This window comes from Penicilliopsis zonata, assembly GCF_001890105.1.
Source record: "Penicilliopsis zonata CBS 506.65 unplaced genomic scaffold ASPZOscaffold_3, whole genome shotgun sequence".
Taxonomy (NCBI): Eukaryota; Fungi; Ascomycota; class Eurotiomycetes; order Eurotiales; family Aspergillaceae; genus Penicilliopsis; species Penicilliopsis zonata.
Genome location: NW_019208913.1, coordinates 1,334,088 through 1,351,047, shown reverse-complemented (window position 1 = coordinate 1,351,047; position 16,960 = coordinate 1,334,088). Strand labels below are relative to the sequence as shown.

The 16,960-nt window shown below is 55.4% G+C and overlaps 7 protein-coding genes across 7 annotated transcripts; 3 read left to right on the top strand and 4 right to left on the bottom strand.

Moving 5' to 3' along the window:
• The first annotated feature begins 85 nt into the window (after nucleotides 1-85).
• Nucleotides 86-2,422, top strand: ASPZODRAFT_1438260 (hypothetical protein). The gene is made up of 3 exons (XM_022724947.1): nucleotides 86-106; nucleotides 163-430; nucleotides 501-2,422. The coding sequence occupies exons 2-3, from the start codon at nucleotides 264-266 to the stop codon at nucleotides 2,266-2,268; spliced, it is 1,935 nt and encodes a 644-aa protein (XP_022583769.1). The 5' UTR covers nucleotides 86-106; nucleotides 163-263; the 3' UTR covers nucleotides 2,269-2,422.
• Nucleotides 2,423-2,576: 154 nt separating this feature from the next.
• Nucleotides 2,577-4,826, bottom strand: ASPZODRAFT_150175 (hypothetical protein; the record flags this gene model as incomplete). The annotated part of the gene is made up of 3 exons (XM_022725587.1): nucleotides 2,577-4,213; nucleotides 4,298-4,386; nucleotides 4,801-4,826. 3 exons carry the CDS (start codon nucleotides 4,824-4,826, stop codon nucleotides 2,577-2,579), a joined length of 1,752 nt encoding a protein of 583 aa, XP_022583768.1.
• Nucleotides 4,827-5,171: 345 nt separating this feature from the next.
• Nucleotides 5,172-5,863, bottom strand: ASPZODRAFT_13982 (hypothetical protein; the record flags this gene model as incomplete). The annotated part of the gene is made up of 3 exons (XM_022724601.1): nucleotides 5,172-5,222; nucleotides 5,283-5,641; nucleotides 5,731-5,863. The coding sequence occupies 3 exons, from the start codon at nucleotides 5,861-5,863 to the stop codon at nucleotides 5,172-5,174; spliced, it is 543 nt and encodes a 180-aa protein (XP_022583767.1).
• Nucleotides 5,864-6,866: 1,003 nt separating this feature from the next.
• Nucleotides 6,867-8,706, top strand: ASPZODRAFT_13981 (hypothetical protein; the record flags this gene model as incomplete). Its single annotated transcript, XM_022724598.1, has 2 exons — nucleotides 6,867-7,739; nucleotides 7,804-8,706. The coding sequence occupies 2 exons, from the start codon at nucleotides 6,867-6,869 to the stop codon at nucleotides 8,704-8,706; spliced, it is 1,776 nt and encodes a 591-aa protein (XP_022583766.1).
• A 198-nt stretch (nucleotides 8,707-8,904) lies between these two features.
• Nucleotides 8,905-9,944, bottom strand: ASPZODRAFT_13980 (hypothetical protein; the record flags this gene model as incomplete). Its single annotated transcript, XM_022724596.1, has 5 exons — nucleotides 8,905-9,096; nucleotides 9,153-9,315; nucleotides 9,411-9,620; nucleotides 9,688-9,720; nucleotides 9,820-9,944. The coding sequence occupies 5 exons, from the start codon at nucleotides 9,942-9,944 to the stop codon at nucleotides 8,905-8,907; spliced, it is 723 nt and encodes a 240-aa protein (XP_022583765.1).
• Nucleotides 9,920-11,485, top strand: ASPZODRAFT_129673 (hypothetical protein). The gene is made up of 3 exons (XM_022722326.1): nucleotides 9,920-10,174; nucleotides 10,232-10,992; nucleotides 11,028-11,485. The coding sequence occupies exons 1-3, from the start codon at nucleotides 10,068-10,070 to the stop codon at nucleotides 11,129-11,131; spliced, it is 972 nt and encodes a 323-aa protein (XP_022583764.1). The 5' UTR covers nucleotides 9,920-10,067; the 3' UTR covers nucleotides 11,132-11,485.
• On the bottom strand, nucleotides 11,088-14,467 carry ASPZODRAFT_13978 (hypothetical protein; the record flags this gene model as incomplete). Its single annotated transcript, XM_022724594.1, has 2 exons — nucleotides 11,088-11,457; nucleotides 12,261-14,467. 2 exons carry the CDS (start codon nucleotides 14,465-14,467, stop codon nucleotides 11,088-11,090), a joined length of 2,577 nt encoding a protein of 858 aa, XP_022583763.1.
• Between the last annotated feature and the right edge of the window lie 2,493 nt (nucleotides 14,468-16,960).

Here is a 16,960-nt window from a genome sequence, read left to right as displayed (position 1 = left end):
GTCGCATTCCTCCCCTCTCCTGAACACACACCACACTCCCCCCTTTCTGTTTCTGTTTTTAAATTTGGGCGTGTGGGATTTCTACGGTGAAGTATCTCCTGTTTCCCTGAATTGTTAGCAGGTATCGGTGCTGCTTGCTCTCTGTTGAGGGGGTCGCGCCACCACCACGTTATTTATTTACGCGGGGTATTTCTCACCACCACGACGATCTTCTTGAGTTGAAGTGCATCTTACGCTGCTTGCGAATTGTGGTTTATTGAGCCATGGCGTCTGTGTCGTCGCTGGACAAAGATCTGCGCAATATGCGCCTGTCGCGGTATACACCCCAGGCAGCCGCCGAGATCCGCGAGTGGATTGAAGAGGTGCTTCATGAGAAGCTGCCAGCCGGCGATCTACTGGATGCGTTGAAAGATGGTGTTGCTCTCTGCAGGTATGTCTGACCGGAACCATATCTATGTGTGGAAAGAGATGTTCTGACTGGGTGTGTGGTGGAATTGCAGGCTTGTGAATCTGGCTGTCTCCCCCGGGGTCAAGTACAAACAGTCCTCAATGCCGTTCGTCCAGATGGAGAACATCTCCCATTTCCTCCGAGCCTGCCAGATGCCGCCTATCAGTTTACCGCCGCACGATGTCTTCCTGACGGTGGATCTCTACGAGTCCAAGGACCCCGCCCAGGTCTTACAATGTGTCTCTGCGTTCAGCAGACGTGCCAATGTGCTCCAGCCCAGCAAGTTTCCTCGCTCTCTCGGCGCAAAGAGCAAGGGTGGTGTTATCAGCCCTCACTTGACGGGATCTAGCTCGGGCGCGTATCCCACAACCGGCAACCGGGTGGTGAGCACGGCAAGCGAGTCGAATTCTAGCGTTTCGGGCCGGCCAAGTCCTGGCAGATCACCTAAACCCGCGATCAGTAGCTGGAGTAAAAGGTCTGATGAGCATGAAACTATGCCCGCGTGGAATATCCACCAGTATGGTTATATGGGCGGTGCGAGCCAGGGTACCCAGGGAATCGCTTTCGGTGCGCGCCGCCAGATCACCGCCTCGTCTCCTGCCGTGCCGAGCTTGGCAGAGAAGGAGAAACGCAGGCGTGAGGAAGAGGAGCAACTTCGCCAGCAGCAGCAGGAAGCGGAAGAAAAGAACCGCCGGCAGCAATTAGAACGCGAGGCGGAAGAGCAACGGGCTCGGGAAGAAGAGCAGCGCAAGTGGGACGAGGAGACATCTCGCCAGCGAGAGCAAGAGCGTCGCGAAGCCGAAGCAGAGAGGAGACGATGGGACGAAGAGAAGCGCAAGTGGGAGGAAGACGAACAGCGCCGGGCCGCCGAAGAGAAGGCCGTCGAAGACCGCATGGAGAGGGAAAGACAGAGTCGCAAGGGCCTCAGCGACTCGCGCCTCAACGGCCAATTCCTGAGCCAGTACCAGGCCACCCAGGGCGGGGCGTCTCCCAGCGAGTCTGCTGAGAGTCGCCGCATCAAGGAACTGGAGCGCGAACTGGAGCTCGCGAAAGAACGCGAGCGCCAGTACGAACAAGGGCGGGTTCAGACTGAAGATCAAGATGATTCCCCCCAGAGCCGGGAACCCGCAACCTCCCGGCCCCAACCCGTGCCTCCCAAGCCCAGCTACGACCTCTCATCACTCGAGAAGGAACGTCAATTGCTTCGCGGGGAATGGCAGAAGCACCGTCTGGAGGAAGAGGGATCTGCTCCGCCGCCAAAACCTCCCCGTCCGCTTCCTGAGCCTACCGCTACATCGAGTCCCCCTCCGAAGCCACCGCGCCCCCTGCCCGAGCCCACCCCGGCTGCCAACATGGGCCCTTCCAGCTCATCCCGGCCGCTGCCCGACCCGGCCGCCTACGCCAACAAGAATCGTGTTGACCGGTTCCTGGATTCCAACCCGGCCCCCGTGGCTGCCCCAGTCACCAGCCACCGGCCGGCCGACTACTCGTCCACCGCGGAGATTGATGCAGAGAACAGCCGCCGAATCGCCTCCCAGCAAAAGACGCAAGCCGGCGGATGGGCCTCCAAGTCCCTGCTGGAACGCGAGATGGAGCGCGAGCGCGAGCGCCAGCGCGAATGGGAGGAGAACCAGAAGCAGACGAGCGAAGCGGCCGCCCAGGGCCTCCGTGACGGCTCGATGGGCACAGCCCCCGGCCAGGGCGCCTGGGACGTCCACCAGTACGGCTATCTGGGTGGTGACAGCCAGAACCGCGGCGGGCCTGGTCTAGGCGTTGGAGGTGCCCGGCGACAGATTATCGGGCCACGGCCTCCTCCGTAAACTCGCTGGCCCTGTTTCCTGATTCATCGCTCGTGCATTTGCCATTCGGTTTCATATGCCTACTCCCCATTCTTCAGTCTACTTTACCTTAGCTACCTAGGTACTTTATTGATTCCCTAGTCTATTTCGAATAGACAGAGCATTGAAAAAATAAAATTATGCGATCCTGTAGCATATATCATTATCATACATTAAAACTATCGTGACATGAATAACTAGTTAAGTGCTATGTGAGTTTTTGAGTCATCTCGAAGTCATTATAGCTGCTGGATGAGCATCATGACAGGTTCCTACGAATGCAGAAAGCATTATTCTGCATCAGGTAGTTCGGGAAGATCTCCCAACGTTTCTCTCCTTCGCAAGAGAGCCACATCGACCAAGAAGTTCAGCCGCTCCCCACTTTCAAGCAGCCAGCACCACTCGGTATCCTCGAGCAGGCGATCTGTGTGGCTCTTGCGCACCTCGAGCTGCGCCTTGTCGGCGCGTGCGACGATCCCGGCCTGCACTGCAGAGCGGAGGGAGGGCGTGATGTCCAGCATCTCGCTCTCGGCAAGTAATACCAGCAGCGATTCGAGGGTGACGGACACCTTGGCGTTCTCGACGATGCTGGGCGAGTTGGCCGCGAAGGGGAGGAAGCATTCCTCCAGCTTCGTCTGGCTGAGGTATTCTTCGTCTGTGTCGGGGGCGGAGCTCTCGCGCATGCGGAAGAGGAGAAACTCGCAGAGCGTGGTCTGCGCCGCGGGCGAAAAGTAGGGTAGCACGGCGGGGGTGACGAACGCCTGGAAGATGGGAAACGGTTGATGCCGGATGTTCTCGACGAACATATGGTACAGGTCATCCAGTGGGACGAATTCCTTCGGGAACCGCTCCGACACGGTCGACAGTAGGTGGAGGAGCCGCTGGCGCAGCACCAACGACTCGTAGCCGCCTAGTAGAGAGAGCCCGGAGTGCACAATCGAAGCTGCCGTCGTCGTCGTCGTCGTTGTGTCGGAGGAGTGAGTCGGGTCCGTGTTTTGTGCGCCGGCAGCTTTCGTGGCCCGTCTCGCACGTTTCGGTCGGTTGTTAGTCCGCGGCCTGGGGGCGACAGACTCTTCGGTTTCATCGGACTCGGCCTCGTCATGGGTAATGTAGTCCCCATATTCGTCCTGGTCGATGTTGACCCCCCCCTCACGCTTCTTGTGATTGTCTTTGTCGGGTTTGAGGTCTTTCTGTTCGTTATTGAAAATCTGCCGGAACTCGCCAACCGCACTCGGGCTTCCGTTGGCGAAGATCGCTCTCATGATGCGGCGGTTGCGTCCATAGCCTCCACTCTCGGACAGAAGATACCGGAAAATGAGACTATCTCTCAATAGCTGGTCTTTAGCATTGCCGTCGTCTTGGCCGGTCTCCTCCTCGTCCCCTTGCCCGTCCGACTGTCTAACGCGTTCGCTCCAGTCATCTTCAAGTGCCTCACAGATAAACTGTAGCCAGAGACGCCACCGCTCCCATCGGTCCAGGTGCAAGATGGAGCAGTTGAATGCCCATCCCACCGCATGCCAGAAGTCCTCTGCACGAGACCACAGAGAACCCGACTGGCCAAGGTGGAAATTCAACGGCATCCCGTGTTCTCTGTGGGTTTCCATATGGTCCCCATCATTGTGACGTGCCCCCTGGTTCCCTTGCCGCCGTCGTGCGCCCTGTCGCGAGGTCTCGAAGTGCGTAAAGGAAAAAGCCGCGTCGAACCGAGCCGCAAGGGGCCCGACTAAAGTATTCGTAAGCCGAAGGAGCCGTAACGCCGCGCTGGCTGCTTCTTTCTCTTCTGCAGTCTTTGCCCGGTTCGTGGTTCCCGGGTAGACAACGAGCGTGGCCGCCACCGCCAGCAGGGCAGGTGTAGGCACAAAGGCAGGACTGCCCGCAACAGTGCCGGAGGTCAGAATATGCGTCAGGAGGTTGAGGGCTTGGGTATCTGATTATTGAAAAGGATAAAGTCAGTCAGAATCGGTCAGTCTCGGAGTCTTTTTTTTCCCCTTTTAATAATGGGAACACCGACAAAGCTTCTCCTCTAGATAGATCCCACAGTGCTGCACTAGTTCAAAGGGCATGGGCTTTGCTGGCCGGTATAGAGGTCCATCTACCTCGCTGTGGCTGCCCATGGCCACAGGAGTTGTGTGAGCTGTACCAGACGAAGAACTGTAGAAGACTTCCGTCTTGAGGACGCAGAGAAGGAGGGGTGGTCGAACGAACAAAGAAGTCCAAGACGCGACCCTGTCGCGATGCTTATGATCTTATCGATAGAGAACCACGTGCTCGCTTATCGTAGTGGCCAGGATGCAAAAATACAGCAATTGTCTTTGTTTCGGAGATTCTATTTTGAGAAATACACTAGGCGTTGTAGTAATAGAATTGGTCCTATTGGGGGGAAGTTGTTGGAAATAACAAAATAGCAGTGTCGTTGTAGAGATGAGTATAGAGGACATCATCCGTAAGGAGCCTCTTAACTATTGCCGAATGATTTCCTTGCTTATATATATGATTATCAACGCCTTTAGCTACAGGTGAAGATTCTCCCTTGAATCCATGGCCGAGATATAGCGGCGTGGAAAATGATGTCTAATTAAAGCTTGATGACATTGTATACCCTAGTATGCAGACAGAGTCACGGAATAAAGCCCACTAAACCTTGCCACCCATCCAGCCCTCCGGCCGACTTGCTTTTCCTTCCTAAAAATGAGAAGAAGAAATGGATGAGGGACCGACCGACTTGCTCCATTGTATAGCCGCAATTCCAGTAAGGAGAGGTGAACCCAGTTGAGAAAAAGATGAAAGCTGAACAAAGAAAAAAGAAGAAAAAGGGGGAGGGGGAGGAAAAGCCAGTAGGAGAGACCCAAATGGATTACAAATAAGAGAGAGAGAGAGAGAGAGAATTATAAATCGTCCGGTTCGTCGGAGAAGAGTCCTATCCGCAGACGGTGAGACTGTACGAGTCAGCAAGCAGGAAGCGATGATAGAAGCAACAGGAGCAAGGAATCACGTACAAAAGGAAGCTTCGGAATAACCACGCCTAACGTGGCGAGGAAGTTGATGGTGAAGTATGTCAGGTCGTAGTGGGTGTAGTGGGTGCTGAGGAGGAACAAGACGATGGGGACGCAAAGCAGGAACTTCTTGGCCGGCGTATACTGGTCCCCATTGTCAATCTGTTCCCACATATTGAGGTTGTCGTAGGCGCCCGCGTTGAACTCGAATGGGATACCCCGCACCCAGTGGAACATGATGAAGGAGCCGAACATGTAGCTGATGTTGGTGAGAGTCCAGGAGGTCTCCTGTGAAACGCCAGGGATGATGTCGTAGAAGATCTTGAGGCAGCCGATTAAAACGAAATGGATGGTCCAGGCACCTATTATTCACACATCAATCAGACACGGTTCTATCTTTTGGGCCCCTCCCCGCTTGACTGCTTCTTGTTTTCTTCTTCACACCACTCACCCTTGGCATTGACCCAGTTGGCGTTCAGATTGGGCAGGGCCGCCTGGTCGCTTGTCCGCTCGATCGACTCCGGAGGCTCCTGGTAGATAATACTGCTCGACCGCCGCCTCCTGCCGGCCTTGCTCTGGGCCATTCTGGAGTTTGGGGACAGCCGGTGAGACTGTGACCCCGTGTCAACCTCCGGCGGGAAGGAGATGGCGCGCGGAACCAGCAGGGAAGACACTTTGGCGGTATTGTCCGACACGGTGGGAAACCTAATTGGGAAAATCTAAGGGATAGGAGCGGTCGAAGAGCTTGTCGAAAGACCACAGTTCAAAGGCGGCCGGGTCTGGAGGTTTTCTTCAGGCAGTAGTCGGCTTCGGTCACGGGAGCCGAACCGGGGGACGGGCCAGAGAGTCTGGGACACAGACGAAGGTGGCAAAAGGGGGGGGGGATAACACAGGTCTATAGATAGCGAGAGACAAAAAATAGGTCGGTTGAGAAGAAAGGGAGCGCCAAACGGTGGGAGACTTGCTGCAGAAAATCGATTTGAGAGGGGGGGGGAGAAGAAGAGGAGGATCTGGTGGGAATCTCAGGCTGTGCTAATGGACACTGCTAAGGATACGTTGCGGCACGTGCCGAGGGGGAGCAGAGCTGTTCAACGCGGGCTGAAAGGGGGAGAAGCAGAGGAAGGCTTCTTCCAGCTCTTGCGTTTGTTCTGGACGAGAATTGAAGAGAGCGTGAGAGACTGAAGAGACCGGAAGATGTGGTACAGCTGGTCAAGGGGCTATACTCCGTACTATACACTTAAAGGGTCGCTAACGAGTCTGGACTCTGGAGTCTGGACAGCTGCTGAATATAAATAGTACACGCTACGAGGTATTACGCCAGCCCACATTGCTGAATAGAGGAAAGTCTAGTCGTTTTCAAGCCAGAGAGCAGGGGAGACGCAAAAATATAGAGGAGAAACAGGAAGGAAAAGGTGAAGGAAATACCTGGAACAGCGCTTCTGGTTCTTGATGCCGCCCGTAAATTTTGCAGGCGAGCAGAAAATCCCCCCCCCCGTGAATCGCAGCGACCGGTTCGAATACACTGTCCAGTCTCTGAAACACCCGTTGGCGGACTGTGGACGAGCTTAAGTGTGCGTTGACGGCAAAATGCCCGACTCTCCAGGCGATGATCAAGATTCACGCACCGCGTCGGTCGGTGTGCAGCGCGCCCGCGCGAAGACGGGCTCGGCGACCTCATCGCGACGCAGTTCACAGGAGAGCAACCGGAGTCGCAGGCGCCGGCGGAACAAACAGGGCTCAGACGTGAGGGATTTTGTGCCCCAAGGCGCGAGTTTCAGCTCTACCGCTGCGATATTGGACGTGGAGGCGCCGGAAGACGACGACACGTCCAGCTCCGGCTCAGACGACCCGGACACACCTGAACAACCCAAACCGTCGGTCGGCGGCAGCGCCCCGGCTATCAACTGGAATAAGGGGAGCAAGCGTGGAATAAGGATAACACTGGGCGGCCGGGTCGCCAAAGCAGCGCCAGCAGCGGATTCCAGGTCGAGCTCGCCGTTCGAGGCGGTGCCCAAGGTCAACCCAGGGGGCACAGAGAAGAGCGACAGTCCGGACTTGTCCGAACGAATGCATCTCTCTGACGACTCGGATGATTCAGACTCTGGCGAGATCTCCGAGGAAGAAGAGGGCGACGACTCTATCATGCTGAATCTGGGCTCCCGCCCAATAACAGACGATGACAACAACCCTGCCGATGATGCCGAAGCAACCCCTACGGCGCGGATAATGAGCGTGAAAGATGGAGCGGGACCGTCTAAAAAGGAGGCCTTTGATATGTTCTCGAAATGCTACCCCGTGGCACCCGTGGAGCTCTCCGATTTGGAGCGCGACGACCTGGAAACGGTCGCCAGGCTCTTCTTCTACGATCGCAATATCAACGAGATCGATCTCCGGCTCCCCGTAGCCTGCACCGAGTGCTTCCAGGAGGGCCACCTTGCCCAAGTGTGTCCTTCCAAAGAGGTATGTGTGCCGAAGACACCGAAGTCCAGTTTAAATGCAAAATAATACGTACTAACCAATCCAGTGCGTCCATTGCGGTGCGTGGAACCACCACCAGGACATCTTCTGCCCCCAATGGCGCAGATGCCAGCGATGTCGCGCGCGGGGGCATGATGTTGAGCAGTGTGAGTCCTTGCTCAAGGCCCCCGTGGGCGAAATCCCCTGTGACATGTGTGGATCGGCCGAGCACCTCGAGCACGACTGCGATCTCATGTGGAAGCTGCCGCAGCGCACTGTGACTGCCGCCGCTGCTGCTGCTGCTCCGGATACCGTGCTGGTCTCCGTTTCCTGCTCGCATTGCACGAGCAACCGCCACTTGCTCGGCGACTGCCCCTCCCTGCCCAAACCTCTCCTCTCCTCCTCGTGGACGCTCAAGGGCGTCGATCCGACCTCCATCACAAACCTCAACTCCGTCGTCGGCTTTGGGCGCGGGATGAAAATCCGCGGCCGCGCGGATCCCACAGACCGACGGTCCGCTTCGTCAGGTAGCGAGGACAATCTAGTCATTGGCGGCGGCGGCGGAGGGAATCGACATCAACAAGACCGTCGCAAACAGCAGCAGTTCCCACCGCGCGGTGGCAACAACAACAACAGGAACAACAGTAACATCCGGATCAGTAGCGGGATCGGTAGAGGCAAACACCTCGCACCCGCACCGCAAGACTCCTACCGCGATCGCCAGCCGCAGGAGTTCTTCGGCAACCATACTCGCCAGCGCTCTCTGTCGCCTAATCCGCGGCCTGTCCGTGGCGGCGGTCAATCAACTCGAGGCAAGGATCGCTGGCAACCGCCGCCGCCTTCCCGACCGGCTAGAGGTGGTCGTGGAGGTGGATCGGCTCAGAGAGGTAAACGCGGCGGTGGGAATGGAGACGGTTACCGGCCCATGCCTAGTGCTGCAAAGAAGGCATGGGAGAAATACCGGTATTGATGCGAGGAGAAGAAGAAAAGAAAAGGAAGAAGAGAAACATAAAAGCAAAACCTCGATGAATTATGACCGTGTACAATAAGACTTTAAAACCTAAGTACATGAAGTGACTATGTTTGAATCTCATGAACAGCTTGGTTTGCTTCCTATCTTGAAAGTATTGTAGAGCTATACACACTATACCTTGCTATATGGTACTATCTATGCTGGCTTCTTTCCAACCTCATTACCAACAAACCCACGCTCGAGAATCTCGACTAGATCGTCCAGACGGTCGATCCAGAGATCCGTATGCTCGTGTTCCTTGAGATGGCCGTTGCGCTCATTGGCGAGCAAGACGGTAGCGGCACCGGCAGTGTGGCCGGCAGTCATATCATCCAGACTGTCGCCAACCTATGATAAGAGTCAATAATGATACACCGGGGAAAAAAGGAACTCCATCAATGCACCATGATCAAGCTATCGGCCCTATTCTTGAGCCCCCACTCTTCTGCAATATAGAGTATCCCTGCCGGGTCCGGCTTGGGGAGTACATTGGGCGTATCCCGCGTGATTATCGGGAGGAAGATGTGTCCTGGTAGATGGTTCCGGATAAGGTGCTGGACAGGTGCCCTGCAGTAGTCAACCAAGGCTCAGTATTGAAACAATCCATATTTGGTTTCATGTTTTTTTGTTTTTTTTTTTTCTTTTATCCATGGTTCGCATACTCAAAGTTGCGCGTGCAGAGCGCTCGCTCCAGTTTGCGCGACTGCAGATAATCCATCAGTCGTACGAGACCGGGCTGCGGTTCCTGCTTCAGCATCGCCTCTCGTTCTACATCCCGGACCTTCTGAACCGCTGCCTCACGCTCCTGGGATGTGGGGAGGTCCCGAATATGCTGAAGGATATCGATTGACTTGTCGATTCCCAATGCCGCTCTGCAACCCGTGAAAATCAGAAGGACTGACACACAGGCTATATAAACAGCACACCCAGCCCACCTACCGCATCTCGGAGAACATGTAATGTTGCGGTAAGCTGTCAGGAATTAGCCTTGGGACCTTTTCTTCGTGGCAGGTGAATGAAATTAGACGCTTCAGAAGCTTCATGCTGCAAATGAATAGCACTATGACGTACCACAGCGTGCCGTCCACATCAAACACAACCCCCGCCAGACGCGGTGCATTCGGCAACTCTTTCACAGCAGGATTGAGAGGCGCAAACTTGCGTTGCCGGAGGGGATACCTATCGAGAGACGACATGGTGCGAACAAAAGAAAGCCGGGCTTGAGGGTGGACAGAAAACATGAATAAGGTTGACGTTGGGAGTCTATCTCTTGTCGGATTAAGGTGGGAAGACAGACGAGGATCGCCCCACGTGGGGAGATGTATTTATCTCCTTCCTTTTCCGGTACAATTCGACTGATATCGGTCGTTCCTGTCTCTTTGTGCACTTTCCAACGGACCAGACAAGATGGAATATTTCCTCAGAGGTGAGTCTTTTCTCTTTCTTGGTGTCAGATCAATTGCTAATTCGCTATGAGCGCTAGACGAAGCAGCGCTGTGGACCGTCGCCTCGCCATCAGCGCACAGCAGACCTTGGTGCTGGTGGGCAATTTATTGTTTCTGAAACTCCTCCATATCACGGCTGTCTGGGCTACTCGACAGGGTGCTAGAGGTAGAAGATTGACTGCAACAATCGACCGGACGGAGCAACGGATTCTGGAAATATGGCAGACCGTGACGGTCGGGTCTCAATCGCATGCTTGCAGCTCCTTGCCAACGGAGATGGTGGTTCCCGCTATTGAATGGATGGGGGCTGGCTCGTCGGAAGTGGTCTCAGCAATCTATGTCTCGGATGGACCCCTGCGACAACCGGGCCGTCTCCAGCTTCGAGAGACCACTACCCGACAGGGACAGGTGGTGCGGAATCACGTACCGAGCGTGCTGGAGAACATGTCGCTCCGTGCGTCCTTGTCGGCGGACATGTCTAGCTGCCCTACTACGAACAGGTCAATCGATGAAGAGGCTGCCACCGCCGTACGACGCCAGCTGGTGTTCCAGTATCCCTCTAGCAGCGGGTCGGCGTATTCCTTGACGGGCCACCAGCGGTCTGCCTCTACCAGCGCGGCCATGGGGCAGGCCACGATGTTAGCACACTATAAGGATCTGATTCCAGCGAGACCGGCGTTCAGCTCACTCGGTAGAGAAGACAGCAAGGATGTCTCGATGGCTACAGGCGAGGGAGAGGCATACGGGAGCTCTTCAACGTTTCCGGGGAAATATCCGGTCAGCGATGGGCTTGATTACAGTGGGTTGGCTACAGCGGGGACCTCTATAGGAGAGGTGGTTCAGCGAGCGTTTTCAGAGATGTAACTATACTTTTGGTAAAACTCTCAAGAATGGTCACTCCGGATGAACTGCATGGTCCAGATAACCCATCGCCTTGACGATGATCTTTGCACTCTCTAGAACCCGTCTCTTGCTGTCTCCCCGCGTATCCTGCCCGGCGAATGCCCCATGGGTATCTTCAATCACCCGAATAGTCGCGACGGTCGCCTCGTCGAGATACGTAATGCAGTCCCAGAGGATATTGGCCGAGACTGTGTTTCCCTTTTCATCTGTCCGCCTTGACCGACACAGGAATGCTCGTTGTCCGATGCCCAGTTTCGGGACGGTGTGGATGGATATCAGATCGGGGAGGTGGACGTCCGGCGTGAATACATTCTTGTAGGTTTTGGATTCTTGTAGCCTCCCCAGTGTGGTCCATGATTGTCTAGAGCATAGTTAACCAAGTCTCTCCTGTATAGAGTGTGTACTTATGTAGTATAGACTGTTGAGGGGAAGGTTAACCCCACCTAAGTATAGATTATGGCGTATGGCGTATGTCTGGCCATGGCCAGATGAGATATTACATTTGTATGTTCAGCCGTGGCAATATTATATCGTAGGAACACCATGTACCGTTTTTCTACAAGCCTGCTTAAGCTATAAAAAACATTCTAGTCTATATTATGCTCACTGGAGGTATACTACTCGGTATAGTCATGAGACTAGCATTATAAAGAAGGTATGCAGCGGGATGATATTCAAGATACTGCCAGAGCGAACCGGCTCTAAATTCCATGCTTTAGAACGCCAGGTGATGTGGTGATGGTGGTGATGACAAGGAAAAGTGATGAAGAGGTCCTTCCAAAAGGACGGGAGGTAGGTGAGACAAGAGACAGATGGCAGAGGTTTTTATGTCACAAGAAGATCAGAGGGCCCCGATGTTTGATTTGACCTACCCAAACCCATACTACAAACATGAGAATCAAAGATATCAGTTGTCAAAAAAAAAGGAAGAAGAATACCCAGGGCAAATAATAGACCGTACCTTCATCCAACGGCAACGGGGTAATGAAAGAGAAAACAAGAGTTAAATAAAGATGAAGTTGATTTGGAAAAAGAGAAAAAAAAAAAAAAAAAAAAGAAGAGATCGTTTAATGTTCATAACCGGCTCCCCGTTGCCACGGACTGGCGTTGTTTTGAGCTCTGTATGAATGCGACGTCCCTGTGCGCACCGACATGTTGTCGTACCCGCGCGGCGCGGGCGAGGCACTCTGTGAGTGACCCCCGTAGTAATCTTGATACTCCGGGACACTGTTGTAGCCGTAGCCCGCCGCCGGCGAGTTGTTGTTGTTCCCGCGCCGCGACGAGGCGTCGCTGGGGAACAGGGGCACGGAGGGATCCACGGGGGAGACGGGCGCGTTACGGACGGACGCGTTGCTCATGTTGTGCGAGCCGGCGTCGTGGTGGGAGCGGTTGATGCTGGCGCCGTTCCCACTGGAGAACGAGGCGCCGTCCTCGTCATCGAAGGGGTTCGGCTTGAGGTCCCCGCCGCGGGCGGTGGCACCCAGGGCGTCGAGCTCCGTGGTCAGCCCACCGTGGGACTTGATAAAGGAGCCGCGGTCGTCACGCATGGGCTGGTAGCGGGTGTCCGGGTTCTTGGAGGTGATGGCGTAGATGGAGGCGATCAGCACGAGGACCAGCAGGACGAGGGCGAAGACGGCGTTGTAGACGAAGAAGACGACACCCATGACGCCCGTGACGATACCCGGCTGGTTGAAGACGCCCGAGAAGACCAGGAGGAAGATGACGTTGATGAAGTTGACGGCGGCGATGGAGATGTTGTAGATGTTGGTCTTCTTGTCCATCCACGGGCGCAGGATGCTGACGGCGACGAGCATGCCGGCCTCGATGACCACGAGGGCCACGGCCTGCACGACGGGCGCCTGTTGGCTGAGGCCGATGAACATCCCGCGGATCAGGATGTAGCCCAGCAAGGGCACGACAAAGTAGTAGGCGGTAGCGCGGTACTGCACGTACAGGAACCCCCACTTGTTCAGGCAGGTGGGATCCGAGTAGAGGATGTAGGCCGGGTTCTTGTGCATGGCCACGGACCGGTTGGCCAGGCGGATGACCTTGAGGGAGGCCCAGGTGAGGGCGCCCGTCATGGAGAGGAACATGACGATGGCCAGGACGACCTCGGCGGCGGAGTCGCGGCGGGTGAGTTCCCACAGGCAGAGGACGCACATCTGCGGGTAGCCGATGAGGGTCAGGCGGAAGAGGATGCCGCGCAGCACGATCTTCCAGCCGTTCCGGAAGTCGAGGAAGGTGTCCCCCTTGAGCTTGCCGGACTTGGCGAGGCTTTCGCAGATGGCCTTGGCGAGGGCGACGATGATGATGACGAGGGCGACGAAGACGACGAAGAAGATCAGGCCGGTCAGGAAGGCGTTGGTCTCCTCGATCGAGGCGCGGAAGCTGACGCGCTCGATGCCCCGGATGACGACGCTATCAGAGGTGGCGACGCCGGTGCCGCTGTCGGAGCGGGTGGCCAGGCGGTCGATGTAGCGCTTGACCACTTGGACGGTGCCCTCGCCGATGGCGCGCTCAAAGGACCGCTTGCGGCGTTTCAGCACCTCGACGGAGGTGGTCGAGAGGGAGGAGAGGATGGTGGACGGGGTGCCGCCGGTGGCGCGCTGGTACCAGGTGCAGATGGACTGCATGAAATCGACATGGATGATGCCCATGCTCCACTGGAAGTTCTGGGTCCAAGACTCGACGATGGGCGGCATGTGGATGGCGGTCATGCCGATCATGGCCTGCGACTGCATGAAGCCAAAGAGGGACAAGGCGTTGGCGGCGACGTGTGCGGCGGTGTTGGAATGGCCCATGCCGGACGTGATGGCGGACGCCGCCAGACCCAAGCCGGCGATGACGGCGGTGACCCAGGCGACGGATTTCTGGTAGACGGTCTTACCGTTGGACAGATCGGCCTCGACGCAGGCGATGCTCTCGCCCGTGTCGGACGAGTTGATGTAGATGCGCACGGAGGCGTCGAGATCGGGCACGGTGTAGGCGATGCTGGGGATCTCCTTGGTCACCGAGGACGGGACATCGAGGACGGCGTTCGTCACATCGATCTGGCCGGCGTTCATCGGGCAGAGACCCGTCAGGTCCATTTCACAGGGGTCCAGCGTCTTCTTAATCACCTGGTAGCCATAGGCGGTCAAAATCAGCTCGGCGGTCACATTCCCGGAGATGGCCGAGACGCCGTCGAAGCTGAACGACAACGAGTCGTTGTTCGGTGTGAAGGTGACGCTGAAGTAGGTAGCGGTGAAATTGGTACTGTCCATGCACAGGTTCAACGATTTGGACTCGATGAGTTTCGTGGCCGCCGCCAGCGGCGACAGGCACACAACGAGTAGACAGGTCAAAAGGGATATTAATCGCATGACGGCCATGGTGGTGGTAAAGGTACAGGACGGTACTCCAGAGTACGGCCGATCCGGTGAAGTGAGACAATCGATGGAAAAAAAAAGAAAAGAAAAGGGCCAAAAATATATAATTTGTCGATATGAAAGCGATCAGTCGATCGAAGAATACCGAAGAATTAACGGGTGCCTGTTCACTTGTCGCACGTTCAGGTCGTCATTGAATCTGTCATTTGAGAGAACCGGCCACCCGAATGTTGCAAATCTGCCCGAGGCGAACGACTCAAGGGATCCGATGAAGAGGCGAACACGAAGATATCACGATAGACGGAACGGTGCGAGGGAGAGCTGAGGGATTCGAGGTTCGAGGTTCGAGGAGACTCGGTCGGTCGGGGGTGGAGAGCGAGCGGAAGAGGCGACACGGCAGTGTAGCTTGTTGGAGTCGGGCGAAAACGAGAGGAAAGTGACGTGGTAATGAGAGACGGAGAGACAGACAGACGAGACGATCTGTCACTGATGAGCAGCGCGAGAGAGAGCGAGAGAGAGATGGATAATCCAGGAGAGAGAAAAAAGGTGTGGCTGATCGGACGTCCAGGAGGCGAGGAATGGAGAGGGGCGGGAGAGAGCCACAGGGGGAGGGGATTGGAGTCTGATGGCAGGCAAATAACTGAGGTATAGTAATAATAGGCGCGCAGGAAGGGAGAAAAAAAAAAAAACCTAACTGGTTCTTCCCTAGACGCCAATAACTAAGAACTAATAGGAAAAAAAGACAGGCCGGTTACTCCATCGTCCAAGGTTCTGCTACGATGTTCTTTGTACTGAGTCTGCAAGCGGCCACGGGCGGTTCTTCTACGCAGCGGATTACGACGGTGGTGGATCAGACCTTGTTCCTGACAGCTGCAGACCGCGCAACTCCGGCCGTTTGCGGGCGCCCAGGTGGAATCATCATGACCGCAGTGTTGCAGAGTTAACCTTTGGGGAGGGTCTAAGTATAGGCAAGTACGACATGTGCGTGACGTTATGAGACCTGTTGATCCAGGCAGGCGGGCTGCCACAGTGCCACCACCAGGTACGGAGTACGGCGTACCCTCACGATGGATGCCCGCGGAGGCAGACGCCGCCCAAAGTTCCAGACCTGAATTTCTAGGTGCACAGCCCCCCGACGGGGACACAGATCGACTTTTTGAAACGCAGACTGGACCGTGACGAGCCACGGTTGAGGGGAGGGGGGGGGAGGGGGGAATGGCCACTGGGCCGGACCAACTGGCAGTGGTACCTTGTAAGTGGTGGATCGTCGGCTGTTCGCTCCTTTGAAGTCGTTCCAGATGGCAGAAGTTCCCATAACTAACTCGTTCTGGTGGAGCAGACGAAGTGAGACAGGCAGCGATATAAAAATCCCCAGTCCGAACCTTCTGATGCGAAGTGAAGCGATTCGAGAGTCAATAGTTATTTGAACAATGGACCTCTTCATTCAAATTCGACCTTGATCTAGTGCTACTCTAGACAATCGAGGTAGTCTTGTAGTAATTCACTTACTACATACTATATACTACTCCGTACTCAGTGTTCATTGAGTGACGTGATTCTCCATAATTCTGCTCTGCCCTGTCCTGCTCAGAAGAAGATCCGCTCAATGCCAGTGACACCTCAGGCATCCCTCTCTCTCAGATTTGCCGTGACACGCTCGTATTTGTCCGAGTGAGTGTGATGAGCTGGCAGGTGTGGGCACACAGGCCAATCGACGCCGTCAACAGATGTCGTCCTGGCGACGCAGCGGGACCTGAACTGGGGATAATATCCAGTTGAATCGTTGTCAAATGTCGACGGTAACACTACCCAGGTAGGGTAGCTATTATGATACCTCACTGTCCATAACTAACAGCCTATTCACTATCCTCACTTGTCCGTATTATTCGTTCAGGTACTCGACAGGTCCATTGTCGTGAATCCTTGTCCCTAGACCGTCCTTCGTCAGCAACGAATCCTTGCTCAAGCCTCACAGCACGAATTCTCCGTCCGTACCTTGTAGTAGTACAGTGCATACATACCCTCCATCCAGCCCATCTTATTTCAATCCAACTCCCGAATCCTCTGATACAGTGTCTTTCTTTGGGCTCTCTCTCCCACGTAGGTACTCCAACTCCCGTGGCGATCGATCGGCAGCCTGCCACCTTGCATTGGGAACTTTGTGATAGATCTGCTGGCCGATTATCCCCAGTGGGCCATCCTCACGAACAGCAATCACACACGAAAACCCTTGGTGCGGTACGGAGTAGTTACTACTAGTTGGTTAGCAGCAAAAGGTCGATGGCTGGGGGGGAAGAAGCCGCTGTCGGTGGCCGCTAAGCGTTGGGCGGCTGAAGCTCTTCTTTCCTCGCTGTCCAGCCTTCTTATTTTCTCCTCTTCTTCCCTGCACTGCGGCCGTGGTGTCTCTCGTCCTTCTTGTCTTCTGTTCCTTTATTATTTTTGCTTTCTTTTTGCCCTGCAGCAACCGCTGGTCCCTTGCACACGAGCCAATATTCT